General features: G+C 47.0%; 1 protein-coding gene and 1 non-coding gene across 2 annotated transcripts in view; both read left to right on the top strand.

Annotated features, from left to right (window-relative positions):
• Nucleotides 1–27,631, top strand: part of PDE10A (phosphodiesterase 10A) — a 337,901-nt gene that overhangs the window by 8,344 nt on the left and 301,926 nt on the right. The window contains exon 2 of the mRNA XM_043456798.1: nucleotides 23,447–23,581. Coding sequence (XP_043312733.1) covers nucleotides 23,533–23,581 — 49 coding nt within the window. The 5' untranslated portion in view covers nucleotides 23,447–23,532. The remainder of the gene's footprint in view (nucleotides 1–23,446; nucleotides 23,582–27,631) is intronic.
• On the top strand, nucleotides 17,262–17,367 carry LOC122434249. Its single transcript, XR_006267320.1, has one exon. It is a non-coding gene; the product is annotated as a U6 spliceosomal RNA (small nuclear RNA).

Below are 27,631 nucleotides of genomic sequence, written 5' to 3'. Positions count from 1 at the left end.
TGGCCAGAGATCTAAGTCTAATCTGCCTTGGTCATCATTGTGAGATAACACACGCTGATCCATTTGCTCGTAAGCTTGTCTTAAAATACAGTCAGAAACTAGAGGCCAGGTGCAGTGGTCTTGTGCCTGTGTGGGGACTGCTTGATTTAGCACAATGGACATAGTTAGTTCTGGAGTCAGATGGGTTGGGTTTGGGTCAAGGTGCATCTCACGGGCAGGTTGCTTCATTTTGCACTTCATTCTTTCCCAGTGAAAGGGGGTTACTACCAGTGCCCCCTTTGAGTGATTGCCATCATAAGAGAATTTGGAGATGGAAAGGACTGGAATGAAGTCCTTAGGCATCAATAGGCGTCAATTATCCTGATCTACACCAAACTCATGGGGCTTTGTTTAAATCCCACTGCTCTTTCATACCTCGCTGCCAACATTTCATCGCAGCATGCATTTTACAGTCTCAATATGTCATCTTTGCAAGTGAAGTATCAGAAAAATGGAAATAAAATCTCTAGAGAAAAACTTTTTGCCTATAATTTGTGGTCTTGTAAATTTAGAAGTCATATTCTGCAGATTTTTTTTAAAAAAGTAAATCATAAAAGATATAAATAGGTCTTCCTGTGTCCCCATAATCAATCCCACTTCCTTCCTGCCCACACCATAAGAATCCACTCACCTAAATTTAGCAGCTTTTGTTCACATTCACATTTTAAAATTTCTATTGTATGTATATATATTTTTCTGTATAATACAGAGCATTGTTGTGCTTTTAAATGTTATAAGATGATATCCTTTTTTTAAAAAAAAAATCATTGTTCATGAAGTAAAGTTGTTAGGTAGTAAGGTACACCTATATATTCCACATTACTACTGTCAAATCCCTCTTGAATTGTGTCAACATCAAACTTCCATTAACAGTTTTGGATGATGGAGATCTTTGTCAACATTTTAGTTGTTACCCATCTAGTAAATTCCTGGAAAAGGGCATGACGACCCACTCTAGCATTCTTGCCTGGAGACTCCCACGGACAGAGGAGCCTGGCGGGCTCTCCAGTCCACGGGGTCGCAAAAAGTCAGACCCGACTGACCGACTAACACTGCATCTAGTAAATGCAGAGTGGTTTTGTTTTAACCGCCATCACCAACAATAATACCAGTGACAACAGTGAAACTGGAGGAATGCTTACGTTCCAGTGATTCTTTCTCAGAAGTGCTCGTGCGTGTGCCGCCGTCTTCGATTTGCTCATGCTTTTGCTACTGTTACTCTGGCGACCACTTCTTTCTGAATGCAGCTTCCATCTCCTGAGAAACATTCTGAGCTGGGAGTCGAAAAGTCTCTTAGTCCTAGAGTTCCTATAATAGTCTTTATTTTTCCCCATACTCTTGAATAATAGGTTGAGTAAAAAGAATTTCTGTTAACAGTTATTTTTCCTCAACACTTTGAAGATACTATAAATATTTTTTGATCAGTGAAGAAGTTCCTCTAGGCCCATTTTGTTCCTTCTCAGATCAAATGTCTTCCTTCTCTGGGTATTTAACATTTTTCTTTTGTCTTTTGGCGTTCTGTAATTTCACTTAAGGTCTGTGACGGTTAACTTCATTGTTATGTGTTGACTGGACCATTTGGTAGAAGATTATTCCGGGTGTTTCTGTGAGGGTGTTTTGGATGGGGTTCATCTGTAAGCTGGCAGACTGAGGCAATCAGATTGCCCTTCATGGGCTTCCCTGGTGGCTCAGCTGGTAAAGACTCCACCTGCAATGCAGGAGACCCTGGTTTGATCCCTGGGTCAGGAAGATCCCCTGGAGAAGAGGAAGACTACTCACTTCAGTATTCTGGCCTGGAGAATTCCATGGACTGTGTAGTCCATGGGGTCGCAAAGAGTTGGACACGACTGAGTGACTTTCACTTTCAGGGTGTGGCTGGGGCTCATCATCTGATTGGCTGAAGGCCTGATGGGAAGGAAGGACTGACCCTCCCTCAGCGAATCCTGCCTGCGGCCTCGGCTGGAGCATCAGCCCTTCCTGTGTCTACAGCAGCCTCCAGCCCTCACCCCCAAACTGGGACAGATGATGATTACATGAGGCACTTCTTTATAAGAATCCTCTTTATATATATATTACTGATTCTGTTTCTCTGGAGCCCCCTGACGAGTGCGGAATTAGTTAAATATCAAGTGTGTGGATATGTATCCTGCCGGGAACTGGTGCGCTCCCCCATGTGAGAGGTCGTGACGTTCAACAGTCCTGAGCAGCCTCTGCGTCGCCTCCGTCATCCGTGCTCTTTATCCCCTCCTCTGGTGCTCAGACAGGGCGTGTGCTGGCGGCCCGTCTGCGCGCCTTGTCCCTTAACAGTTCCTTCCCGTGTCCCGACTCTTCAGTTCAGTTGTGTTCTAGGTAATCGTCCATTCCAGCTGCTGGTTCGCCAGTTCTCTCTCGTTTCCATCATCCAATATGCTGCTTGTTTCTTTGTCTGTTTTCAGTGACTATGTGTCCATTTCCAAAAGCCATGATTTGGTTCTTTTTCACATCTGCCTGCCTCTTTCTTCATAATGTTTTTGCTTTGTGGCTCTCAGTCCTTTCCTCTCGAAGATTTTCAGGTAGACCTGTCATTTTTTTCTCTTGTCCTAGTGTTTGAAGTGGGGGGAGTGCTAGTCTTTGGTTTGCTGTATGTACAAAGCCTCTGTGTGTATTTGCCTCCCATTTCGTCATTTTTCACTTTGGTACCTTTTCACCTGGAAGCACATGTGGCTTAGGTGGTGTCCACATTCCTCCAGATGGGTGTTATTTTGTTTTTGGCAGGTGGCCCAGGAGCAGCACCTCCCTGTGAACCATCCTTGGGCTATTTTTATTTTTGCCCCAGCGGGTGGGTTCCCACCCTGCTTAGACACAGTGTTAAATTAGATCCCAAATCCATGCAGTCATCACGTTTTACTCCTCAGAGATCTTTCTTTTCACTGAGAGACCAGGGAAGCGTGTGCTGCCTGCAGTCTCTCTTTCCAGTGAATAGATCCTTCTAGCTTCCTTTTCCATCGGGACGCAGGCCCTGCAGAGTCCCAAGTCTAAGCTGATGTCTCAGCTTCATTACCCCAGCTTGCATGGACCCACAGCCTCATGCCGTATCCACGAACAAGAGGTGAACATTGCTTGGGCACTGGGGTGTTGCATTTGGGTCCTTCAGGTAACCCATGACTGTAGGTGCTATTTTTGGCAAAAAAGCATTGTTTCTTTCCCCTCACGATCAGATTGTCACTTTATGGTGCATCTGTACAGCAGTTTTTCATATATTGAGCTTTCTTGGCTTCTCTGAAAGCTTGGTGCAGGAAGAAGAGACTGTGAGGTACAGTCAGTAATGAGAAAGTGGCATTACATCTTTTGAGACAGGAGAACAGTTTAATTTTCTCCTGTCAAACAGCTGGGTGTTTTAATAATCTTAGCCTTTTAAAGTCTCAGACTTTCAAGTTTCCTTACATCTTTGACATGATTTCTCTTTGCACATTCCACCCACACTTTATGAGCATAATATCGTGCTAACGCTCTATTCTTCTACTGTGCTTTTTATTCAGAGAATTCCAAGCACTTTGTAGACCTTGCCGTTTATCCCGACAACACCTTTGCACACTGTGGAAGCTGGTTGGTTAGCAGGAGAGTCTGTTTAATGGAACATGAGGACCAGGGAGCCCAACACTGAAAACAGAATATCAGATTATCCCGTGAATAAGTTCACACAAGAGCAACCAGAAACATAGGAAGAGTCTTTCCCCCTTCGCCCAGCTCAACGAAGGGGTTTTAACCTAAAACAATAGAGAACAAAGTAAATCACCATCCTGCATGGTCTTCAGAGAAGAGACTTAATAGGCCGGCTTCCTGCTCGCTTTTGCTTTTTATCTCTGACTTTATGGGGCATGGCGGTGACATTTTCAGCGAGACGAGAACAGAGCTTACTAGGATAACTGCAGCAGGAAAGAAAGCATGTCCGTGGCCCTGACCAACAATGTTGGAAGTGGAGGGCGTGCCGTGTCTGGGGCAGCGCAGCCTTCCTTGACTCTGAGAACCTGTGGCTCGGGAGCAGGTGGTGGGCAGTCAGCCAGACAGGAGATGGGCATCCCAGAGGACTGTCGCTGGGAGCCAGGGACTTGAGGGCGAAAATGCCAACAGGCTCCTGTGAGAGAGCTGTCAAAAGGTGAAGGGCTGCCGGGACATCGTGTGGAGTCGGCTTTAAACCCGGAAACCCGGGTGGTAAAGCTGGGAGAGGAAGAGCGTGAAATAATGGAGGGCAAGGCCGTTACCGTCAGAAAGCTGGCCGAGGTGCTCCAGATGAGGACACACTTCCCTTCGTGGTTCCTGACAGCTAGAGCAAAACAGACAGCAGGGTGAATTAATTCAAAATGAGAGGCTTCTCACTGTGTGGTCCATCCCATGCTAGGACTGGTGCAGCTGTAACTTTCTCATAAAAGAACACTTATTTCCCTGTGATAACTAAGTCCAGAAAAGTTCATTTTGTGAGTTTCACATAAAGGGATCTGAAAACCATGGGCATGTCTTCAGTAGCAGTTTTACCAAAAATGTAGAGAGATACCTTTATTGTCTCCTTCTTACCTTGACCCTTGATACCAGGTGAAAAGAAAATACCGAGTTTCCTGCAGGTCTAGCTTATCATAAAGATGATAACTCTTTCTGGGCACTTACTGCATCCTGGGCAAGCGCTCAGTGTCCTAATGCCTGAATCCGTGCAGTCCTCAGAGTAACACGGTGCGGTGTGTCCATCCTGCAGGTAAGGAGACTGAGGCCCCGGAAGCTTAGGTGACTCGCTGTTGCTACCCTAGTGAGAGTGGCAGTGTTAGGGTTCACACCCAAGTCTTGGCTTTGGAGGGTAGGCGTTTTCCTGCTCTGCATCAATAGCAGATGAATAGCGCTTGGATAGGGCTTGGAGAATTATCCTTGAGACGCACTCAGACTTTGATCCCACGTGACATTTTTATTGGCTTGCTGTTACTGTGTTAAAATAACTACTAGGTTTTCTCTTTAGAAAATTAGTACTTATTGATGGCAGCAATTCATTTTTCCACTCTTCCAGTAACTAATGCAAAACCCTGGAGTCACCCCTCGCTGACTCTCCTCCAGCCACGGAGGCGCACTCTGCACCTGTACTTGATGTTGTTGTCAGCCGCTCAGGTGCGTCCGGCTCTTTGCAACCACGTGGCCTACAGCGCCTGGTGCTTCTGCCCTGAAGCCTCTTCCCCAGATAGTCCCCAGGCTCGCTCCTGCAGGCCCTTCCTGTCTCTGCTCAAATGCCCACTTGGCACAGACCCCTCTCCTGACACCACAGCCCCTTCCCTACGTGACTCCTCCACGGCACTCACCACCTGCCTGCCTGCTGGCGGCTGCATTGCTCTCCTGTCTGTCTCTCCCAGGGGCTGGCTTTGCCTGTCACGTTCTCTGTTACGTCTCCGGGACCCACAGGACGATGGTTCCCTCTGGAGGTGTGGGGTGTAAGGGGGGGACCCCAGAGCTTCTGGAGTGGGGTGGTATTCTAGCGCTGGCCTGGGTACCTGAATCCTGAACTACTGGCTCACATGTTTGTGTGCATGCTGTAGAGAGGATAGTGCAGAAAGCCCCCTGGGATCCGAGGGGGTGATGTGTTTGACCAGGGGCCTCAAGCAGAGGAAGACTGCAGAGCAAGTGTGGCTTTGGCTTTAGCCGCATAGAAGAAGTGGGGCACGGCGGTGGGAACAGAGGAGGGTGTGGGGATGCTGGGGAGGAGTGGTTTTCCTTCAGCTTTACCTTTGCTGGCCCTCAGGGTCCCCTACTTTTGTTTTTTAATGCAGCCTTGAGTTTTGAGTGGGCTTGGTTTTTTTTTTTCCCTTGTCTTTCAATTGGAGTGCAACTTCTAGTAATTTTTTCAGAAAATATATACAGGTGGCATATTTATTATTTTATATATATATGTATTATTTTATATATATATATATATATATATATATATATGAAAGTCTACCAGCTGCCTTCAAAACACAGCTTGACTGCTCAGGTCATTTGATCACAAACAGCAGAAATTGCTTCACTGTCTCCAGCTTGTGGTGGTACCTAGAAGCCTGAAGCTCATCTGGTTTGCCCTTAAAATAACCTGAGACTTTTTTCTGCCTAATAATCCACGGCAGGCATGGTTATCTGAGAACAAATATGAACACTTTCAATATTTGCTCTCCCCTTTGCAGTTTAAAAAAAAAAAAGAATGCTCACCTCTGAAGTTATCACCCCTGTAGACCTCATCAAGCTAATGGTTTTAACCTACTTAAGTCAGAGGTTTACTAAGACTGATCCCATTAGTACAGTGACCCCCACGAACTTTGGATCCATGTGGCTGGGCCCCAAGGTTACCCACTGAGCACCCCAGTTAGGTGAGGATTGGGTTACTGCCGCCCAGCAGTAGGAGCAAGTGGTGATTATTTATTCTTGGGCTTCCCTGGTGGCTCAGCTGGTAAAGAATCTGCCTTTAATGCAGGAGACGTGGATTTGATCCCTGGGTCGGGAAGATCCCTTGGAGAAGGGAATGGCAATCCACTCCATTATTCTTGCCTGAAGAATTCCTTGGACAAAGGAGCCTGGCAGCCTACAGTCCGGGGGTGGTCAGACATGACTGAGTGACTAACACTTCCACTTTCACTTGTGTCTCTTCACGCAGTCTTTTTTTTTAAAAAAAGGTTTCCAACTCTCCATGTTTGAAACAATTGCTTTAAGTAATTTATCCAAATATTCTGATGTTTTACTTTATCTCTTTATGCCCATAAGTTCGAAAATGAAATTAGGATTAAAAAACTCTATTGTATTTTGAGTGTTTTGCTTCTGAAGAAAACTGATACTCAATTTCACTGAAATTGAATTTTCACCAGAAAGTTTTAAATACACACATTTTCCCTGACCTCTCTTTAATTCACGTCATTCAAATGACAGTTCATCTTCTATGAAAAATGTTTATAATTATACCATAATATAAGTCAGTCAACACAGAAAGCAGAGTCCCAAAAACTAAGGACGTGGAGATCAACTTGGGCCCTAAAGATCAGAGCTGTTTGGCCCAGGAAGTGGTTTAAGCTTCGCTGGGGATGTGAGTGTCTTTGGATGTAGCACAGTCTCTCCCAGGCTGTTCTCTGTTCTTATTCCAGGGTATTTTACATTTTATGTATTTTACATTTTCATGTATCTTCAGTTCAGTTCAGTCGCTCAGTCGTGTCCGACTCTTTGTGGCCCCGTGGACTGCAGCCCGCCCGGCTTCCCTGTCCCTCACCAGCTCCCGGAGCCTGCTCATGTATGTTACCTACACTTCAGATGGCTTAAAAAGGCATTTTGCATAAATATGTTATCATTGCAATATCCTTGTTCTTTTTCCTTTTTTTACTGTTCCAACTCTTCTAGTATTCTCATAGTCATTATCATATCGACATCTTGGTGGAGGGAGTCAGTTTTTTTGCATGGTGAAAACTGGCATGTTGGAATTGTAAATGGATTCTTTGTCTTCAGACGTTTCTCAAAACGTGTATTGTTTCGGACAAACTCCACGTGGAAGCAGGAGAGCTAATCTTTGTGCTGGGTTGATGCCAGCACCCATGTCACTCCTAAAGGAGGGGTGAAGCCAGCTCTGAGCTGGTTGACGTTTGTGCCCTCCTCTGCTGGCGCGTGGTGAGACCCATGAGTTTCTTCCTGTGACCTGGAAGCTGCTCCGTAGATGCTTAGAAGAGTAGCTGGGCAAAATGAGAGCAACTGTGTTGACTCTGAGACTCCATAAAAAAGTGTCAGCTGCTCTGATGGGCTTTCAGAGATTCTGCCAGTAGATAACTTTTACTTCTGGGTGCAGGGCCTCGGAAGAAATCCCGCACAAGCAGAGTTCCTGCAAACTGCCGTAAATCTCACTGTTTTATCTTCTGAAAAGTGTGTGTGTGTGTGTTGGGGGTGTGTGGGATTCCTTGAATGGTTGGATTTTTGCCTAGTTTTCTGCTAAAGACTAAGGCCTAGTTGTCTGAGAAGAAAACAATTTAAATCCCTTTTGCTTCTCCCCCCCACCCCCGCCCCCCGCCCCACATCTCATTTTTGCAAACGTACAAAGCAGCTTTGAATTTTGGTCTTTTCAGCAGCATAAGATGAAAAGCAGCTGGACAAAATAAAATGTCTTCATTTTTCTTTGGAAACTTGGGTTATTGAACTTATGTTTCATTAAATAAACAAACGGGCTAAGATTTTTCCTTCCAGTGAATCAAGTGATTGGACAAGAAAGCAAATGATTTATTCATTTCTTTTATAGTTTTTGATCTCCTGGCCCTCTTCCTCCTATCTGTTCCCTCCAAATTTCCATAAACATTTTCAATTCTTGAGTACACCACTGTGGCCTTAGGAAAATAACCAATGAGCCGGCTCAGGAGAGACAGGCCATCTGACAATTTGGGGCTGGCTTTCTTGCAGTAATTCCTTCCCAGACCCTGAACTCTTTTCAGGGAAAGGAAGGAAGAGGAAGAGGCACCTAGAATTAACTTTGTAAAAATCCCCGGACTCCTGGAAAGGCTCCTTGGCTTCAGTGGGCATGAGTTCCTCCTGATTCACCGGAGGGCAGTTTGGTTTCTCTGACAGGCTCTACATGCTGACCTCTGACGTAAGCTCCTGAGCAAGAATCATGACACAAAGTTAAGTAAAATTTGGCTGCAACGTTGGTGTGTGATTCTGAAGAGGAAACGGGTGTCGGTTCTCAAGAACTCTCCTCTGTATTAGTCACGGAGCTCCTGTGGCCAGCGCTTCTGTGTGAAGTCAGCCCTCAGCTCATCCGGGGGGGCCCAGTGTGCGGTCATCACAGCTGGGAAACCGTGTCCTGTCCGGCGCTGGGCCCACAGCACGGATCCGGCCCAGAGGCAGGGTGGCTGGCAGGGCAGACATGCCTCAGCGTGCGCTCCCCTCCGGGGCCGCAGAAGGATCCGTTCCCTTGGACTGTCTGTTGACACGACGGCACACTCACATTTTCTTCTCCATAGACTTGCCCATCTGCCCTTGGGATTGCTTTCTGTTTTGTTGGTTTGGAGCACATTTGGGCTTCTCTGTAATCTCCAGTTGGGTCACAAATGAGGTGGAGGGCTTTTCCCAGAGGGGAATTTCGACTTGTTTTTCTTGAGTAGGCATCTGTTCTTCTAAAATACTTTGCTGTGTGTTCAACTCAGCAAGGGACATCCTGTGTTATTCTGTGCCCTGATGTCAGGAGGGATGGGTCTGCCCAGAGAAGCTGCTTTTCAGGCTGGGTGGGATCCACCGGACACCCCCACCCCGCCTCTTACAAACAAGCCAGCAAGGATGACTAGTCCAGTAGCTTTCTGACTTGCAGTCACTGAGCTTTTGCATGCCTCCTCCCACCAGCTTTCTCCTCAGTTTTTTTAGCCCTGTGGTCATCTCTTCAGGTTTTTGCTGATATTACTTGAATTTTATCATCTGGGTAGTCATTTATTTTGCTTACTTATAAGACTAGCTATGGTAAAATTTTGAAGATTTTCGTCTAACTGTTGAGGATAATTCTTTTCCCCAGGAGAAAAACAAATTCTTTTGATGTTTCCTCATTATATTTTTCCCAACATGATAATGTTTTCCAGTTCTGTAGAATGTTCTCAGTTTATATATCTGATTGCTTCAGAGAATACAGGACTGCTGGAGTTCCGGTATTCTTCCTCCCTCGCTTCTTCCAAGAGCCGGAGCACTGCAGGACATGAACGTTCTTTTGGGATGGGTTGTCTTCGCTCTGTGAAACCCTGGAAGTTTATCCTGTAAACCATGTGACTCCTTGGTTCTTCCTCCCGCTGCCTTGCACGTGCACATTAGCACAGTATATTATATACTTGTCTGTTAAATCAAGTAGAAATAGAGCTGTTATTTCTAAGGCCGTATTCTCAACAGTGGGCGTGAGCCTCTGAAGAACACAGGCGGCGCTGATTTCATTCGACTTCTGTCGCTTGTACAGTTGAACAGGGGCCTTCCAAACCCCTGCACTCACCGCTGTCTCATTCACCGGGCAGGTGGGCAAGCTGCCACGTCAGATTTTTTAGATGATGGCATGGAGCTGGAGGTCCAGCTGGACACGTGGTGATGGCCAGTAGTGGCAGAGAGAGTATGTCTTTATGGGAAGCAACAGAGGAAGAACCTGGAGGCAAAAAGGTGGTGGCAGGGGAGGCCTTCAGTCAGACTCTAAGGAAAGATAAGTAAAGACGGCTGGCCCTCCCTGTAAGTGTCACACAGCCTGAAGGGCGTCTTCAGGAAGAGGGAGTGAAGAAGCGGCCACGAGCCTCAGCCGTCACCGTAACCAGGTCCTCGCGCCTGACTGCACAAGTCTCGTGGATTCTCATGGATTCGGAACAGGAAAAGACCTGAAGTGAACAACCTGCAACGTCTCGGTCTTCTGCGTCCCTGGAGAGGGAGCCTGCCTCTGCGGCAGTGAGAAAGACGACCCTGGAACCCAAAGTCGTCTCCACGGACGATCAGCAGTCTCCAGCTTTTGAGCGTTTAACCTGCTTGACTGCACCCTGTGGATTTCGTTCTGCATTTCCTTCTACCCAGTTATTGGTAATAGAAGTAAACCTCATTTGATTAGAGCCATTTCCCAGTAAATGTGGAAATTTGAACAAACTTCCATTAATTACACTTGTAAGTATAGCTTAGAGGAGTTACAAGGACCTGGTAGGCGTGATAAAAGAAACTTTGAAATTACCCTTGGCGTAGTCAAAGGCTAAGTGCCTAGATGGATCTCATGAAGATATATATACATATATATATATATATATAAATTACTGTTAATATTTCAGGTTAGTAAAGACAAGTTACAAGCCTCGATTTTAGGTAGTCTTTTTCCACCCATCTAACAGCCTACGTGTTGCTCTGTCAGAATGATAGTTATAGGAATAATAACTTAATTTTGCATCTGTCTAGCTCTTCTGATGTTCTTACCACATTTTCACATCTGTAACACTCTTGGTTTCAAAATGGCCCTGAGGAGAACAGTAAAGAATTTAAAACCTCATTTTATAGATGAAAAACCTATAGAGAGGGAGATTAGACTTCTAGCGTCTTTTCCAAATCCACCATGACCATGCTATGAATTTAAATAAAATCTCCAGTTTTGCATAATGTGTATATGGCAAAGTCTCCCAGCATTAAATCTTCCTCTCGTGACCCTGTGTATGCACACAGATTAAGGCCATTTTATATGGAGTATATTGCTGACTAATCTTCAGACTTTTAATTTTGATGAACTACATGCTACAAACGTTAAACCTGTGGCATACACCGAAAGCCTGATTAGTCTTGATAGCTTCTATAATTAATGGCATGCATTTCTCAGTGAAATAAAGTTCTAGTTTTTCAGTTTCTCTCAGAGGAATTTTATTATTTGAATGAAGTTCACAGACTGACCTCCAAGGGAAAATTAAAAAAAAAAAAATCAAACTCTTACTTTATTCCTCATTTGTTCATACATCTTCAGAATTGGCTTGAAAGTGAAAGTGTTACTGGTCAGTCATGTCCGACTCTTGCGACCCCATGGGCTGTAGCCCACCAGGCTCCTCTGTCCATGGAATTCTCCAGGCAAGAATACTGGAGTGGGTTGCCATTTCCTTCTCCAGGGGATCTTCCCGACCCAGGGATCGAACCCAGATCTCCTGCAGTGCAGGCAGATTCTTGACCATCTGAGCCACCAGGGCAGCCCTATGTGTTTTGGTCACTGGGAGACTCAGAATCCGCATGGCGCACTGGGGACTTCGGAGCGTGACAGATGTGGCATGGATTTCCAGCTGCACTGCTCCCTGCCTGTGCCCTGGTGAGCACGCCCCTCTGCTGAGTGTGAGCAAGTGAAATTTCGTGTGAAAGAGGACCATGAAGGCTTACTCTTTTCACCGGATATTTCACATTGTCAGCAGAAGGACACAGAGGTCATTGTATACTAGAGAGAAAGCGCTCACCCCCACCTCCTGAGAAAGCGAGGAAGAGAGAACCCAGGTGGAGAAGTGGATGAAGGAGAAACTGAGATGTGTCTGGAGTGACTCTCAAGACTTGTCACTGCCGTCCAGGTGAGAGGTCCATAGCGTCCCCCGCTGGGCACTCTGAACTGCCACGGCTGGTGTGACTGCCTCTGGCCAGGTCCGCTTTGGGGTCATAGCTGTGTGTTTATCTCCTCGGCTGGACTGTACGTAACCAGAGAGAGGGGGGTGAGGGCCTGATCATTCACCTCTTTGTCTAAAGCAGAGGGTGAGGTGCCTGGGCTCATGTTTTGTTTATATCAAATCAAGAGGAGTTATTATATATTAATTCAAGCAAAAAGACTGTCCAAACTAAGCTTCTGGGTGCAAAACATAAATTTATTTATTTTGGAACAAATTTCATGAAAGGGTTCATAAGATCAGTGGGCTTTGTTGTTTTACCTGCAAAAGTGTGACATAATGTTAACTGATTTATCAGCATGCTCAACAGGAGGAAAGGCCCTGAACTTTGTTATAGACCAGACTTCGCAAGAGTCTTGCCTTACCTGGTGTTGTTCTGGCATGAATATGAATAAAAACGAACGCTTTAACACTTGTGTCTTAGTTATAAACCAGTTGTGCAGAATTAAGTCAAAGGAATCCACCTTCCGTTTTTCACAGATAATAGTAAATGTAGCAGGAAATCCATCATATTTGCTTTGTATCACAGCACGGGGCATATTTGGAAATAGATTTCCATAAAGTTCATCTAACCTCAAGATGAGGTTAATCTGGTAGAATTATCTGACATAACCCTGTAATTGATTCTTTACCACTCAAACAATTGGAGGGAAATATATTTGATTAAATTTATAAATTTGTGCTCTAACACCCACATAAGAAATCACCTTGGAATCCCTAGGTTTAGAGAAGAGTGTGATGCCCTGAGAACTGTAATTGCAGCACCAACAATCGGTTGCTCAATGTGACAAGATTGTAATCCACAGTCCTCAGAGGAAATTTTTAACAGTTTCAAGAGTTTCATTAGAGCCTCAGCCTCTCTTAATTTATATATCAGTATCTTTTTGTCTAGACCGTACTCACTTTATGTTATTTAACATTACAATGAGTGAATTAAAAGAAGTGCAAAAATGTGTAAGATGGGTGATATTTATGGGCCAGTGAGTTTACAGATGGGGCTGGTGTGCCCACTGGATGTGAAGGTCCAGAGATCCTGCTCCTCTATGACTGAGTGTGGTAGGGAGGGCAGTGGATGTCCTTCCTTTCTGTTTACTACAAAGAAACTGTTTACCAGAAAAAGCATCTGGATTCTATTGCTTTTTAATTCGCTGTAGATCATGGATGGAGTCTGGAACCGCTTACGATGTGAGTGGCATTCCAGTATGGACAGGAAACAAGGGTGACAAAAAAGCCCCCCAGAGCTGAGGGGTTCACATTCAACATCCCCCCTAGAAAATTCTCTTGGGTCTGAATTCACACCCCAAAGTGTCATTTACCTTGAAGCAATTAAAAAGTAATACAGTGTTTTCAAGTTAAGAAGTCATGAATTGGATTGGGGATGACATCGTTTCTTACCAAACACTTAAATATTTTTGAAGCGTACTTTCCTAGCTCAAGGTTCAGAGGAAGTGATGGAAAGCATGAAGTCATCAGCCCTTCATACTAGAGGTCGGTCTCAGCCAGGGCGAGAAAGCCCTTGTTTCCTTGTCCTCCTGTCCTGCCCAACAGGGCCCCAGTTCTAGTCCCAGCAGTGCAAGGCAACACATTTTGTTTTTGAATAGCTCAATAAAAACTTCTTTATAATGAGTCAGTCTCTCTCTCCATATAACTCTTTTAATCTTCTGCATTAAAAAATGTCTAATGGCTGGTTTGTATGACATTCTTAATTTCTCAGACTACAGATGTTGTGCTTAGTTGCTGAGTCGTGTCCGACTCTTTGTGAGCCCATGGGCTGTAGCCTGCCAGGCTCCTCTGTCCATGGGATTCTCCAGGCAAGAATACTGGAGTGGGTTGCCATGCCCTCCTCCAGGGGACCTTCCCAACCTAGGGATTGAACCCAGGTCTCCCGCATTGCAAGCGGATTCTTTATCGTCTGAGCCACCAGGGAAGCCCACGACTACAGATTGTTCCCCAATTTATCATGGTTTGGCTTTCAATTTTCAGCTTTACAATCATTTGGAAGTGATACATGTCCAGTGGAAACGGACATGTATCTTGATCTTTTCCAGGCAAGGGACGTGTGGTTTGCTCCCCTCCCCTGATGCCAGGCAGTGGCAGTGAGCTATAGCTCCCAGTTAGTCCCGAGATCACAAGGTAAAAAAGGCCAATACACTTCCAACTGTTCTTTTTTCACTTTCAGTACTGTATTAAATAAATTTCACGAACTAGTCAACACATCATAAAATAGGCTCTGTGTTAGATGATTACGCCCAGTTGTAGGCTAACGTATGTGTTCTGAGTATGTTTAAAGCCGGCTAGGCTAAGCTGTGGTGTTCAGTAGGCTAGGTGTATTTTAGACTTAATAGTGTTGTCCACTGATGATGGGTTTATGGGGAAAGCCCCGTTGTAAGTTGAGGAAGATCTGTCGTTCCAGGAAACAGTGCGTGCTCCCCCTGTGATTGCTCTTTGCCAACTTCAAGACCCTGCATGAACAGAGCCAGTGACCTCCTTAGACCTTGGGACTGAGAACGACAGTGCTTAAGTGGCCAGGCCAGAGCAGGGGATTGGTTGGTGTGGTCTTCCATTTCTGGAGACTGGACTTGCATTTATTCATCCTAGAATTGTATCACAACTCCCTACCTCTTACCAGTCACATCAGGTCATCTGCTGAAATTCAGTGATGGAACCAAGGACTGCCTTTCCTGAGGCCACTCACTTCCGCCATATATTCTCGTGAGCTCAGTGTGTTGTGATCTCAATTGTTAGTTAAGGTGATGGCATTTGCATTATTTGGTCCGTGTAAATATTCCTCATATCTGAGCTAAATAGATTTCCATATTTTAATCTTGTATAATGTATTTTCCCTTTGCTTAGAATTAACTTTGTTTTTTGTGTGCTTTATTTTTTAGCTATATCTTAGTTTGAATATTTTTCCCAAATGCTCTAACAGATTTGTCACAGCTAACAAGCCAGTTTCCAAATTTACTCCAAACGTGTTTAGAGCGCTCCACCAGCTCCATGGTCTGTTCCCTTGGAGCACTCTCCCAGCACCTTCAACTCTGGCTCGCTGGAAGGGCCACATCTGTTGCACACTGTGGTCCTGGGAGCTGCTTCCATCAGCAACCTGGGACATGCTTGGGAGCCTCCTCTATCTCATGTTTCTCTTTTTGTTGGTTTGTGCCCTCACTCTGTTAGAACACATTATCTAGTACCTTTCTGACAAAGGATACCTGGGAGTAAACATTTTGAGACTGTGTATGTCTGAAGATTCTTTTTACCTCCCTCCGTATTTCGAATGGATGCAGAATTCCAGGTTGAAAACCCTTTTTCATCTGAGTTCTGGACACTTTGCTCCACTATCTTCTAGTGTCCAGTGCAGTTCTTGAGAAAGAGAACACCGTTCTTCCTCCCTTCCCTTTGTCTGCGGCCTCTCCTCCTCTGGGAGCTCTTGGACGCTGTTCTAGATCTCCGATGATGATAGACTTAACCATGTCACCCTTATTTCCTGTCCATACTGTAATGCCACTTACACACTTACATTGTAAGTGGTTCCAGACTCCATCCAAAAAAGCAATAGGATTGCTTTTTAATTCACTGTAGACCATGGATGGAGTCTGGAACTCTGGGGAGGATTTTTTGGACTCTTTCTCTTGTCCCAGGCATTTGATATGTCAGACAGTCCAGAGTCTTACTGGAGAAGGAAATGGAAACCCACTCCAGTACTCTTGCCTGGAGAATCCCATGGACAGAGGAGCCTGGTGGGCTACAGTCCATGGGGTCACACAGAGTTGGACACAACTGAGCGGCTGAACAACAATAGCAGAGATGTATATGCTTCAGTCCTGGGTTATTTTCTTTATTATTTCTTTCTTCTGTTGTTTTTATTTTTCTGGGTTGAATTAATCCTTATTTTTTTTATCTTTTCTCTTCTCTTGCTATTTTTGTATTTTTGTTCTACTTTCGAGAGTTTTTCAATTTTTTCCCTGAAATTCTTCACTGATTTTTACACTTTCTAATGTTCTATTTTTCCAAGAACTCTTTACTGTTCTCCAGTTGTTCATTTTATAGCATTCCTTTTACCATGAATATAATATATTTTCTTCTCTCTCTGAGAATATTACAGTGTTAAGAACTTTTTTTCCTCCTCGTGGTCTCTTTCCAAGGTTCTTTTAACTGCTCGTGATTTTAGCCTCAGTCTTCCATGTTGGAGACTTTCCTTGACTACTGCATTATCCTTCACCATCCTTTCCTCCTTAAGGATGATGCCTGGAAAGCAAATTGGCAGCTCCAGTACGTGGGAGGGGTGTCAGAGGTCGTGGTCTGGTGAGCTCGCTGTCAAGTGACTGCGTGGGGCGACCTCGCGTGTCGGTGGCCGCAGGTCTTTGGCGCAGTCCGTTCTGGGGAAGAGCCCTCCTGTCTCCTGTCAGGGCAGGGTGGGCGCAGGCGCAGACGCTTGGAAGCGCACATTCCAGCAGCTGCGTGGGAACAGGCAGCTGGGGCAGTGAAGGGGTGCCTTCCATGCAGAAATGCTGATTCTTCCTGTGCTCCTGCCAGCCTGGAGCCTCAGTTCTGCCCTCCTCTCTCTGCAGCCTTCTCGGTCCTCTCCCCAGTCAGCCTGTCTGACTGCAGAGTCTCTGCCTTCGTTTGTCCCAAGAATAAACCCTTTGCTTCTTCTAGGGATGGGGGAAAGTGTCTGCGGGTCTGGACTCTCAATGTAAGGCTTTCAAACGAACCCCCTTGTTTAAATCAATATCTAATTTCCTTGAAATACGTCTTCATCATAGCTTCCATCTGTAAATTATGGAAAATTGGTAAGAGGACCTAAAAATCTTGCTGCGTCCCTGTTGGTTTGTCATGAGAGTGGGAAAGACATTGGCGTAAGCCTGGAGAATAATTATAGAACATGTGCGAGTCAGGGTCAGAACCGTAAGGAAACGCTTCACTGCGAGTGCGGGAGGCAAAGCCAGGCTTCAGTAGTGACAGTTACAGCATCTGGTGGGGCCGGGATAGATACGTGGAGTCCTCAAGTTAGACGGTGAGAGCGTTTATTACTGTGAGTGTATCGTAAACAGTCTTATTTTCATATACTTAATGCATTTCTTCCAAGGATTTTGTTTCTGCTTGGTTTGGCAGAACGTGTACTAAAATTGGAACTTAGAGAAGAATAGCATGGCTTATGTGCAAGGATGACAAGAAAATTTCTGCTATATTTCACATTTTCAAAAAATTAACTCAAAATTTACCAAAGGCCTAACCATATAAGTTAAAACTATAAAACTCTTAGGAGAAAATAAAGAGAAAACATTATGATCTTGGATTTACAATAATTGCCTGGATATGATACGAAAAGCATAGATGACAATGAAAAAGGGATAATTGGACTTCATCAAAATTTGAAAGTTTTAATTTTGGGCACAATAAACAGAGTAAAAAGGCAGCCCACAGAATGGGACAGAATATTTACAAATCATGTATCTGATAATGGATTGCTATCCAGACTGTGTAAAGTACTCCCAACTCAACAACAGCAAAAATCAATCTGATTAAAAAATGGACAAAAGACTTGAATAAACATTTCTCTGAGGAAGGCATACTAATGTTCAGTAAGCACATGAAAAGATGCTTAACATTAGGAAGCATTAGAGGAATACAAGTCAAGACCACAATGAGATACCACTTCACATCCCTCAGGATGACTGTTATTTTTTTATATATAAAAGGGAAAATAAGAAAAGACCAAGAGCTGCTGAGGATATAGAAATACTGGGCCCTTACGCAGTGTGGATGGGAATGTGAAAATTATCCAGCAGCAGTGGAAAATAGTGTGATGACTCTTCAAAAAATGAAACATAGGATTATTATATGATCCAACAATTTCACTTCTGGAGTATACCCAAGAGATGTGAAGGCAGAGTTCAAAGAGGTAGTTGTACATGCCTATTTATGGTAGCATTGTTCACAGTTGCCAAAAGCTAGAAGCAACCCAAGTGTCCATCAAGGGATGAATGGATGAAAGAATGTGGCTATATCCACTGAGTGGAATGTTCTTTACCTTAGAGAGGCAGGGGATTCTGACACATACAACAACACAGATGAAGCTTGGGCTGTATGTTAAGTGAGATAAACTCAGGTTGCAAAAAGACAGATACTGCACGATTCCGCTTACAGCTCCTGGAGTAGTCAGACGAGGTGGAAAGTACAGTGGTGGTCTCCAGGGCCTGGAGTGGAGAGACCGGGGAGGCGGCTCTCAGTGGCCCAGAGCTTCAGTTTGGGAAGATGGAAAGACTTTTGGAGACAGACTGTGGTCATGTCTGTATAGCAAGGTGAGTGTACTTAATGCCACAGAGCCAAACACTTTAAAAAGGTAAAAATGGTGAAGTTTTATGGTAAAATCGTAAAAGTTTGTGTGTGTATGCACCGAGATTTAAAAAAAATTCCAGTCAGTAATAGCCATTAAAAAGAAAACATTTGCGTTCCCAGGTATTTCATCTTGCTCAGATGTTCAAAACCACCTTGAGTGCCTCCTCTCTCTTAGTTTTCTTCATGACAGAATTCTGTCTTCACCCATCGCTTCCTTTTTCCTAAATGCACGGAGACCTGTCTTCCCACCTTCCTCCTTCATTCAGTTCCCTCACACAGTGGCCAGGCTCTGCACCCTGACTGCTTGTCCATAAATGCGAGTCCCTGTCATCACCAGCTTCTTCTTTCCTCATTAAAGCCGAGCTCCAGGCTCCATCAGCCTAAGGCAGATCTTTTCCAGCATGTTCTCCACGCAGGCCCCATCCTGCTCCCTCTGCTTTGCATCTCCGAGTGTCCGCTCTTCTCAGAATGCCTCCCACCTCACCTCCAAGCCCTGCCCTGAGTGCTCCTGAAACTGCCTCCTCAGGCCTGGCCCTCTGAAACCTGCTGACAGCCAGTGACAGCGCTGCTTCCACGGTCCTCACTGGGTACCAGGTTGTGCGCACCGGGACCCGCCTCTCAGGGTGCCTGCAGCTCGTGTTCCATCCTGAAACACCCCCTCTCTTGCCTTGCCCTGCTGGGTGCCTGAGCTCATTCAGAAAATAAAGGAAAACAGAGGAGCTGCTTTTGTAAAGCAGCCATGCTGTGAATTTCATAAACTGAATCGGTTGTAAATAAATTGTGCATTTTACAGTTGTGGAAATTTACCACCCTGGCCTCGGTGCCCCGTTGTCGGAAGGACTCCCTAGCTGTTGGTGGGTGCAGAGTGCAGGCCTGGCACCTGGGCACCTGGGTTTCTGCAGTCTGGATGAGAGCACGCTCTGTGGTCTTCCTGCTAGGACTCTGCTCTTCCGTGGGAGGCCTGCCATGGTCAAGGAGCCTGCATTTCATCAACCCCCAGGAGTGGTGTAGAGAAGGAAGAGAAACCTGAGTGCTCTGGTGGAAGAGGATAAGGCTCTTCTGCTAGTCACTCAGTTGTGTCCGACTCTTTGCAACCCCATGGACTGTAGCCCACCAGGTTCCCCTGTCCATGGGCTTCTCCAGGCAAGACTACTGGAGTGGGTTGCCACGCCCTTCTCCAGGATAAGGCTGGGTAGGAAGCAGTTTGCAAGAGTAAGCTGAGTGAGTCCAGAGAAGAGGACACAGGTGCTGGGAACTCAGACTGTACTCCCACAGTTTCAGACGAGATCGGGCACGTTCAGGGTGGTATGGCCGTAGACTCCCACAGTTTCAAAATGCAGAGAGCGGCTGCCCTGGGAGGAAGCCCCACTGTCTTAGAGCCCTTGGACCATCCCTGCTTTCTGTCAGGCAGCTTTATCCTGTCTCCTTTCCTGGGCCCTGACCCATCTGTCTGGCCTTCCATACGGCCAAGCCCTCTCTCTCTGAAAGAGGCTTAGTGTGTTTATGTGTGTGTGCATATGTGTGCATGTGTGTGCATGTGTGAATGTGTGCCTGTGTGTGTCCCTTCTTGTCACGTCTCTGCCTTTCTCTCCTCTTGCAATCTGTCACTCCTCTGAAGGTCTCTTCTCCTTCAGGAAAACGGTCTTTTCGGTGGCTCCAAAACACAGCCTTCCTGGAATCCGCTGAATGGTTATTTGGAGGGAAATGCCTAAATTCGAGATTGGCTTAAATTTAGACACTCTTTGTCGACACAGGCTTCTGCTGCTGATTATCCAGTCTGTGTGCGGCATGATGTCTAGGACTAATGTTTTTCATCTCATGTGAAAAAGCTTTAAACGCTGGTTTTCATCTGTGTAAAAATAGGGCTGCTTATCTCAGAAATGTTTGTCGTCTGCGTGTCCCTCAGCCTCTGCAGGTTTGAGTACTCTGGTGCTGTTTTACACCCTCTCAGTCTCTCTGCTGCCCCCTGTCCTCAGGGCCACCAGCCTCTGCCGCTTCGAGCCCATCCCCACCCCCGTCCTGTGCCCACAGCCCACGTGTGGGCCTGGGCTCCTGCCAAGGGCAGCTCACCCTGCTGGTGTGGCCCCAGGGCTCCCAGTCTCGGCTCGTCTGAGCTTTGCGGAGCAGAGCAGTCGCCCCTGGGTGCTCTGCTGACCTACCTGCTGGGCCGTCACTGAGCCCAGCGCAGCACCCTTTGTGTTCACACACACACCTTCTTGGGTGCCCATCGCTTCGGCGCGGAACAGTAACTCTCTGCAGCCCCCGGCCCTGGACTGGATCCGGATGGTCACAGCAGACTCCTGAACATGTGAATGAGCGGATTGCTCTCAAGGGCCCCAAAGGGCCCCTCTGTGATCCAGTTCCTGTTTCCCCGGGTCTGACAACCAGCTTGTCTGTGCCTGGAGCGCAGTCCTGGAAACTGTCCTGGTTGCAGGCAGGGAGAGACCTGGTCAGGGCAGGGAGCTGTCACCCACCCCACCTGTCTCAGCTTTCCAGGAGAAGGGCACCTCCTGCTGACCTGTGACGTCCTGCATCCACAGTCTTCATGGTTGGGTCTTAGTCCCTATCGATTCCTCTTATTTTAGAAAGAAACTTTGGCTCTGGTCTCTTAGACACAGATATCATTAGAATGTCCTGAAATTTTAAAGGAATATATGTGATCTATTATGGGCTTCCCAGGTGCTGCCTACCAATGCAGGAGGCATAAGAGACGTGGGTTCGATCCCTGGGTCGGGAAGATCCCCCTGAAGGAGGGCATGGCAACCCAGTCCAGTATTCTTGGTAAAGAATCTGCTTGCAGTGTAGGAGACTCAGGAGACGTGGGTTCAATTCCTGGGTCGGGAAGATCCCCCTGAAGGCAACCCACTCCAGGATTCTTGCCTGGAGGATCTCATGGACAGAGGAGCCTGGCGGGCTACAGTCCATGGGGTCGCAAAGAGTTGGACACGATTGAAGTGACTTAGCACGCACGCACACGTGATCTGTTACACCACACAGGCCTGGAGACTGGAGGGGTCGGGAAAGTCAGCGCTGGGGAGGCCCCTCGCCCAACCCCACCCTGCCAGGTAGATCATGTTGCTCCCGCCTGGTGGGCTCTTGGCGTTTGGGGGTCCCATGAGGTAGACAGTACTCACGACCTTGCATCGAGCCCACAGCGTGACTCTGGTGTGGAGTGTGTGACGTGACGTGTCTGTGCTGTGTGGGAATTACTGACGCTCAGACTAGGATACTAGTCGTCCGACTCCAGCATTTGCTCCAATCTGTGTTTTCATTTCCACACAGCTCTAATTACTCAAAATGTTATGCTGGTGGTTTCACGGGTGCGTACATCTATCCCGATTTATCCAAGTGCTGTGTTTAAATATGGGCAGTTTAGGTGTCAGTTATGCCTTCGTGAAGCTGCCTTAAAATAATTCATATGTATAAATGTCTATTACATATCAGAAGTCCTCCTTTCACCAGTAAAACATTCTAGAATCTGTCCATAGGACTTAGAAATTCCTTACAGTCGAGTGTTATATGATTTTTCACTTCAGACATCTGTGACCTTGGCTTTCTTGTTAGTTATATATGAAAGATAAGAATAGCAAGCCAGAGACCCATGAACACTACACTCCCACACAACTTAACACCTGAAGTCCTAGCTCTGCCCAGCTCCCCTCCCGCTGTGAGTGGCGTGGAGAGGGCCGGGCTGACCGCTGAAGAGGACCGGTGTTCCGCGTGCTTCCGGGCTTGTTTGTTCCGACGCCTCTTTGTCTTCAGCCGCCTTTGCTCCTCTCCTCGGCCCTTGCTTTTTCCCAGCATGCAGCGTCCAGGGCTTCTGCCCTGCTGTCCAGTGGTCCCCAGCTCCTTCGTGGTTTTCCTGCAGCCCTGGGCCCCTGAGGCTTGGTTCTAGAAAAGTGCTCTCCAGCCTCATTAACTATGACGGTGGTCACTGGCTCAGCTCTGGCCTGTGGAAATGCCAGGGCCCTGGGCAGCTCCCACTGGGTAACTGGACCTCTGTCCCATCCCTACCTCTCTAGAAAGCCATTTGGATTGCAAGTGAGAGATGAATCTACCTCTTCTAATTTATTTTTAAGAAAAGGCCAAACCTTTATTATTAAAAATCGTATTTACTGTAACAAGTTACCTTCAACAGCAGAAGAGCTGAAGTTGCCAACTCCCCCAAGCCACTTTAGTATTTTTGAAAGCCAGCAGGTTCTTAATAGAGGATGCCATTGGGACCCAGTAGTTAGAGGTGGGCAAAGGGTGAAGGGAAAGTGAAAGTGTTAGTCACTCAGCCTTGTCCGACTCTTTGTGACCCCATGGACTGTAGTCCATCAGGTTCCTCTGTCCATAGAATTCTCCAGGCAAGAATGCTGGAATGGATAGCCATTCCCTTCTCCAGGGGATCTTCCCAACCAAGGGATCGAACCCACATCTCCTGCGTTGCAGGCGATTCTTTACTGTCTGAGCCCGCAGAGAGTGAAAGGTACAGGGCACCTTTCCTGTCCCCCCTTCCCCAGGCACCTGATAGATGAAGTAATTGCCAGGCCAAATCCTGCAGCTGAGACAGACCTTTGTCAGGGAGTGGGCACAAAGACAGTCATCTGCCTGTGGCTGGAGGCTTTCCGGGAGGGCCCCACTCCTGGCTGTAGTGGCGTGTTTCACGTGTGTGTGTGTGTGCACGCGCGCCTGCCTACTCAGTCCCTCAGCTGTGGTTGACTCTTTGCGACCCCCTGGACCATAGCCACAGGGCCCTCTGTCCATGGAATTTTCCAGGCAAGAATACTGGAGCAGCCTCCTCGCCCTCCTGCAGGGGCTCTTCCCCACCCAGGGACGGAACCCACGTCTCTGGTGTCTCCTGCACCGGCAGGCAGACTGTTCACCACCGCACACCTGGGAAGTCCCAGGCCTCGCTGGTCGTCGACATTAACACCACCTCCTCTCGTTCTCTCCAGCCAGCTGCCTCCCCTTCACACTTAAGGGCGGGAGCAGAGGACCTGCTTTGCTGACCCTGAGGAGCAGGGCAGACCCCCAGGAGCAGATGAGCCATGAGCCAGCGGAAGGCAGCCTGGACGCCTGCGACGCCTCAGGTACAAAGGAAGGCCTGCTGTGACGCGACCCCTCCCCTCGGCCCGTCTCCCCCTTCCCTGAGAACCCCTCTTTGTCTGAGCGGGGGCTTTGTGGACAGTGGCCAAAAAAACTGCACGACTGGGAGAGACGGGGGGACGGTCGACGTTCACGTGGTTCCCAGGAATGCAGGCAGCCCGACGTGAGCTTTCTAGAACACCTGCGTGGCTCTTTCACTTATTTTTCCGTGTTTGAGGGTGTCTGACCTGTATGCTTGCTCATTATCTCTTTGATCTTTAAGGTTAGGTCAGGCATGCTCTGACCGAGTAGACAGCGCTGGTCCTGGTGCTGCGGGGACTGACAGGTCATGAGAAGCTGTGCGGTGGGTGAGCTTCTCCTAGGGACGTGCTGGGTCCCAGTGAGGAGTGAGCCCTGCGGCCTCTGAATCATGGGAAGTGGAGGTGCGCCCGTGGAGGCTACGGGCCGGGAGGCCAGGCGGGCGGTGGCCAGAGGCCGGGAGGAGGGAGCCTTTCAAGGAGAAAGCGAGCGGGTGACAGAGGGCCTGGGCAGCATGGGCCCCACATGGGCCTGGGGGAGAGCTGTTCTGTGCAGGGCCGGGCCGGGGGCTGACAGGGGTGGGCCCGGGCAGAACAGGGGGACGGGAGGCAGCAGGCATGGAGAACTCTTGCCGCAGGGTTTGCATCATTGAACAAGGAGGTGGGATGATAAACTGTCAGGGAGGTGGGGGTCAGAAGGGTTTGTTTACTCTGTTTATTTATTTATTTTAATATGGGGCAAGGCAGAGTGACTGAACCCTCTCAGTAGCAAACCTGGTCATCCTCCAGCCAGGTGGAGACTGTCTCCGATCTGTAGAAGTCTCCAGAGTAAGATCAGTACTTCCCCTTCAGCCTTAATCATAGGAGAAAGGCTGCCTATCCCGCTAGTCAAGATGCCTCGAAGAAAAGGCAGTGCCAGCAAGCTGCAGACAGTTAGACACACACATACACACACACGTGTGCAAATTCAATTCTAATGTCAAATTCGAGTCCAGTGTGGAAACCAATAACAGCATCTTTACATTATTGGGTAGCCACTTGCCCTCTGTGGCTACTGTAATTTAAATTCATCAGAGGTCAATGAAATTAAAAATTCAGTTACTCAGTCACACCACCGCATTCCCAGGACTCAGTGGCCGCATGTGGTGAGTGGCTACTTAGAGAAGAGCGCAGAAGCAGACTGTTCCCACAGCACATTCTGGTGGCCAGGCTGCCCTGAGTCCTTCCGCAAAGGCCTGAGTGAAGCAGTGGGAGTGTTAGTCCCTCAGTCATAGCCCACTCTCTGTGACCCCAGGGACTGCAGCCCGCCAGGCTGCTGTCCATGGAATTCTCTAGGCAAGAATACTGGAATGGGTTGCCATTCCCTTCTCCAGGGGTTCTTCCCGCCCCAGGGATCGAACCCAGGTCTCCTGCATTGCAGGCGGATTCTTTACCGTCTGAGCCACCAGGGAAGCCTAAAGAAAAATTAGAAGAGGAAATATTCATTGGAAAAGGGAGCAAAGCAAGCTGAGAAGGGATTTGTCAATCCTGAATGAGATATATAGGGAAAGCCATACCATACACTGGAAGATTTAGGAGACACGAAATCTTAGATTGCCCATGTGAACTGAAGAGGTGAACCTCAAATCAATGGCTATTAATACTAACCAGTTTATTGTAAGAGACGAAAATTGACCACAAAAAATCAGTAAAAATAGAGTAAACTCCAACAATAATCCTTCCACTTTTTACTTGTAATTCACTTATTCAAAAATCAGTACAGGATCCCCTAGAAACCGAGACTGTTTGATGATCCACAGAGGAGCTTCCTGCCCCCCCGGGGCATCCTGAAGCGCAGGGCTCATTAGCACATTGCCTGTGACCCCGGAGGCTCAGAGAGGCTAGCTTCTTCAAAGGACATGTGGAACCGGGACCTCTGAGTCCGGGCTCAGTGCTGTGTCTGGGACGTCAGTGGGCAGGGGCCCTGACCAGGGTCTGGGCGCCCTGAAACTTGGTTCTGAGCAGAGAGGAGGAGTCTGTGCAGCCCCGTTTTGGAGCAGAGGCAGCAGGCTGGGGAGCCAGTGTGCGGCCTGGAGCGGCCCCGCTCAGGGGCCAGCGATCCAGCCCCGGTGTTGGCTCCTGACATCTGTGAGCACCACTGCAGCTACGCTTGGGGTCAAGTAGGATTTCCTGGGCTTCTGCCCCAGTAATTCCCATAATTTTAAGGCTGCTGTTTCCATGGAGAAATATTTAATGTTTTAAACAATTGACTTGAAATAAACTTTTGAATTTCAGCTTTTATGTCTTAGCAATCCTAGTTAGGATTACAGTGTTAGCATTTGTCAAAGGCTTAAGCAAATTCTGAACTACTTACTCTGATAGGGATAGCCCTGGGGTTAAGTCTAAGAATAGTGTCTCAAGTTTTTAAAAGTCTTTTGAAAAATCTGCTTTCCTTGAATGAAATCATGTAAAATTGTCATGCATGAGTCTTTTTCCCTCTAAAGTCTACATGGTGAATGAAAATAGGATTTTAATATTGTTTCCAAGGAATCCTTTTATCAGGTAATGAGAACTAATTCTCTAGCAAAGTTTCTCTCCTTTTTTTTTGTCATGGCTACCAGGAAGCTTCTAGAAGCATGGATTGATTTAATCATAGTATTTGAAGTTTTAAGGGAAGGGAGGTTTAACGCTGAGGCTAAAGAGAGTTTTGGGGATCAAGAGAGAGAACAGGATGGAGGTTGGTGGAGGCAGGGCCTCTGGGTCTGACTCTGGTTCAAACCTTGTTCTCAGCCAAGAAGGATGAGACACTGGACTTTGTCAGTTACCCGACATAAATAAGTATTCAGTTCACTCTCTCAGTTGTGTCTCCTGAGATTGTCAATGTTTAAATGAAGGGTTCCTCATTAGCAAATGATTTTTAGTTATCATCTTAGTAATCCACAGGCAGTTGTGATATTTTTAAAGTTACAGGACATTAAAAAAAAAACACATCCCATATTTTACCTTTTATCAAGATTGTCTAGTACCTAAATTTTAATAGCCACCTTTTATATCAAAAGATCAAAAACCAAAAGCTGTGTATGAATGTTCTCCAGCTGAAGGTCTAACTGTCAGTTGTGTTTGACCTCTGAATGAGTCCTTGAGTTCATGGACTCTGCCTCACCACCCCACGAAGCATTTTTAGAAGACTTCTCTGCTTTTGGCCTCATGTGAGGTGCTCCGGGAACATGGTGAAGCCTAAAGCGATCTCTGTACCCTGAAAGGTTTTCTATTAGAAATGTTGCAAGAATTCCCGAGTCCTGTCCTCCTGGCTCTGTCAGGAGCTGTGGGGTGCTCCCTGGCATCTGGGTGGAGGACAGGCAGGGCAGGGGCCAATGAGAACTGGAGTGCTGGGCGCCAGTGACGCAGGAAAAGCCACCTGCTGTAGCTTCAGGTTTGCACTTCCCATGAGGCCAGTAGGGTCCACAGTGAGAAGGTGATGATCGCTGAAAGGAGATGATCTGAAAGGCAGAGACAGAAACGAGGAGGAGAGGAAATCCCGGATATACGCTGTAATTGTATACTTGGTTGTGGACTGCTATCACCCGATGATGGAATTAATTTGTTCTATTTTTCTACAGTATGACTTTTTTCCCCTTGACCAAAAATATAAGAGGGCTTCCCTAGTAGCTCAGCTGGTGAAGAATCCGCCTGCAGTGCAGGAGACTCCAGTTCAATTCCTGGGTCGGGAAGGTCCGCTGGAGAAGGGAAAGGCTACCCACTCCAGTATTCTTAGACTTCCCTGGTGGCTCAGCTGGTAAAGAATCTGCCTGCAATGTGGGAGACCTGGATTCGATTCCTGGGTTGGGAAGATCCCCTGGAGAGGGAAAGGGCACCCACTCCAGTATTCTGGCTTGGAGAAGTCCATGAACTATACAGTCCATGGAGTTGAAAAGAATCAGACATGACTGGGTGACTTTCACTCAGTCACTCAAAAACATAAGATGGTCAGGTGTATTATGTTCTTTGTTCAGTCATTCAGTCATGTCCGAGTCTTTG

Source organism: Cervus canadensis, chromosome 33 (assembly GCF_019320065.1).
Source record: "Cervus canadensis isolate Bull #8, Minnesota chromosome 33, ASM1932006v1, whole genome shotgun sequence".
NCBI lineage: Eukaryota > Metazoa > Chordata > Mammalia > Artiodactyla > Cervidae > Cervus > Cervus canadensis.
Note: the sequence above shows the minus strand (reverse complement) of the source record. Positions and strands in the feature narration are given on the sequence as shown.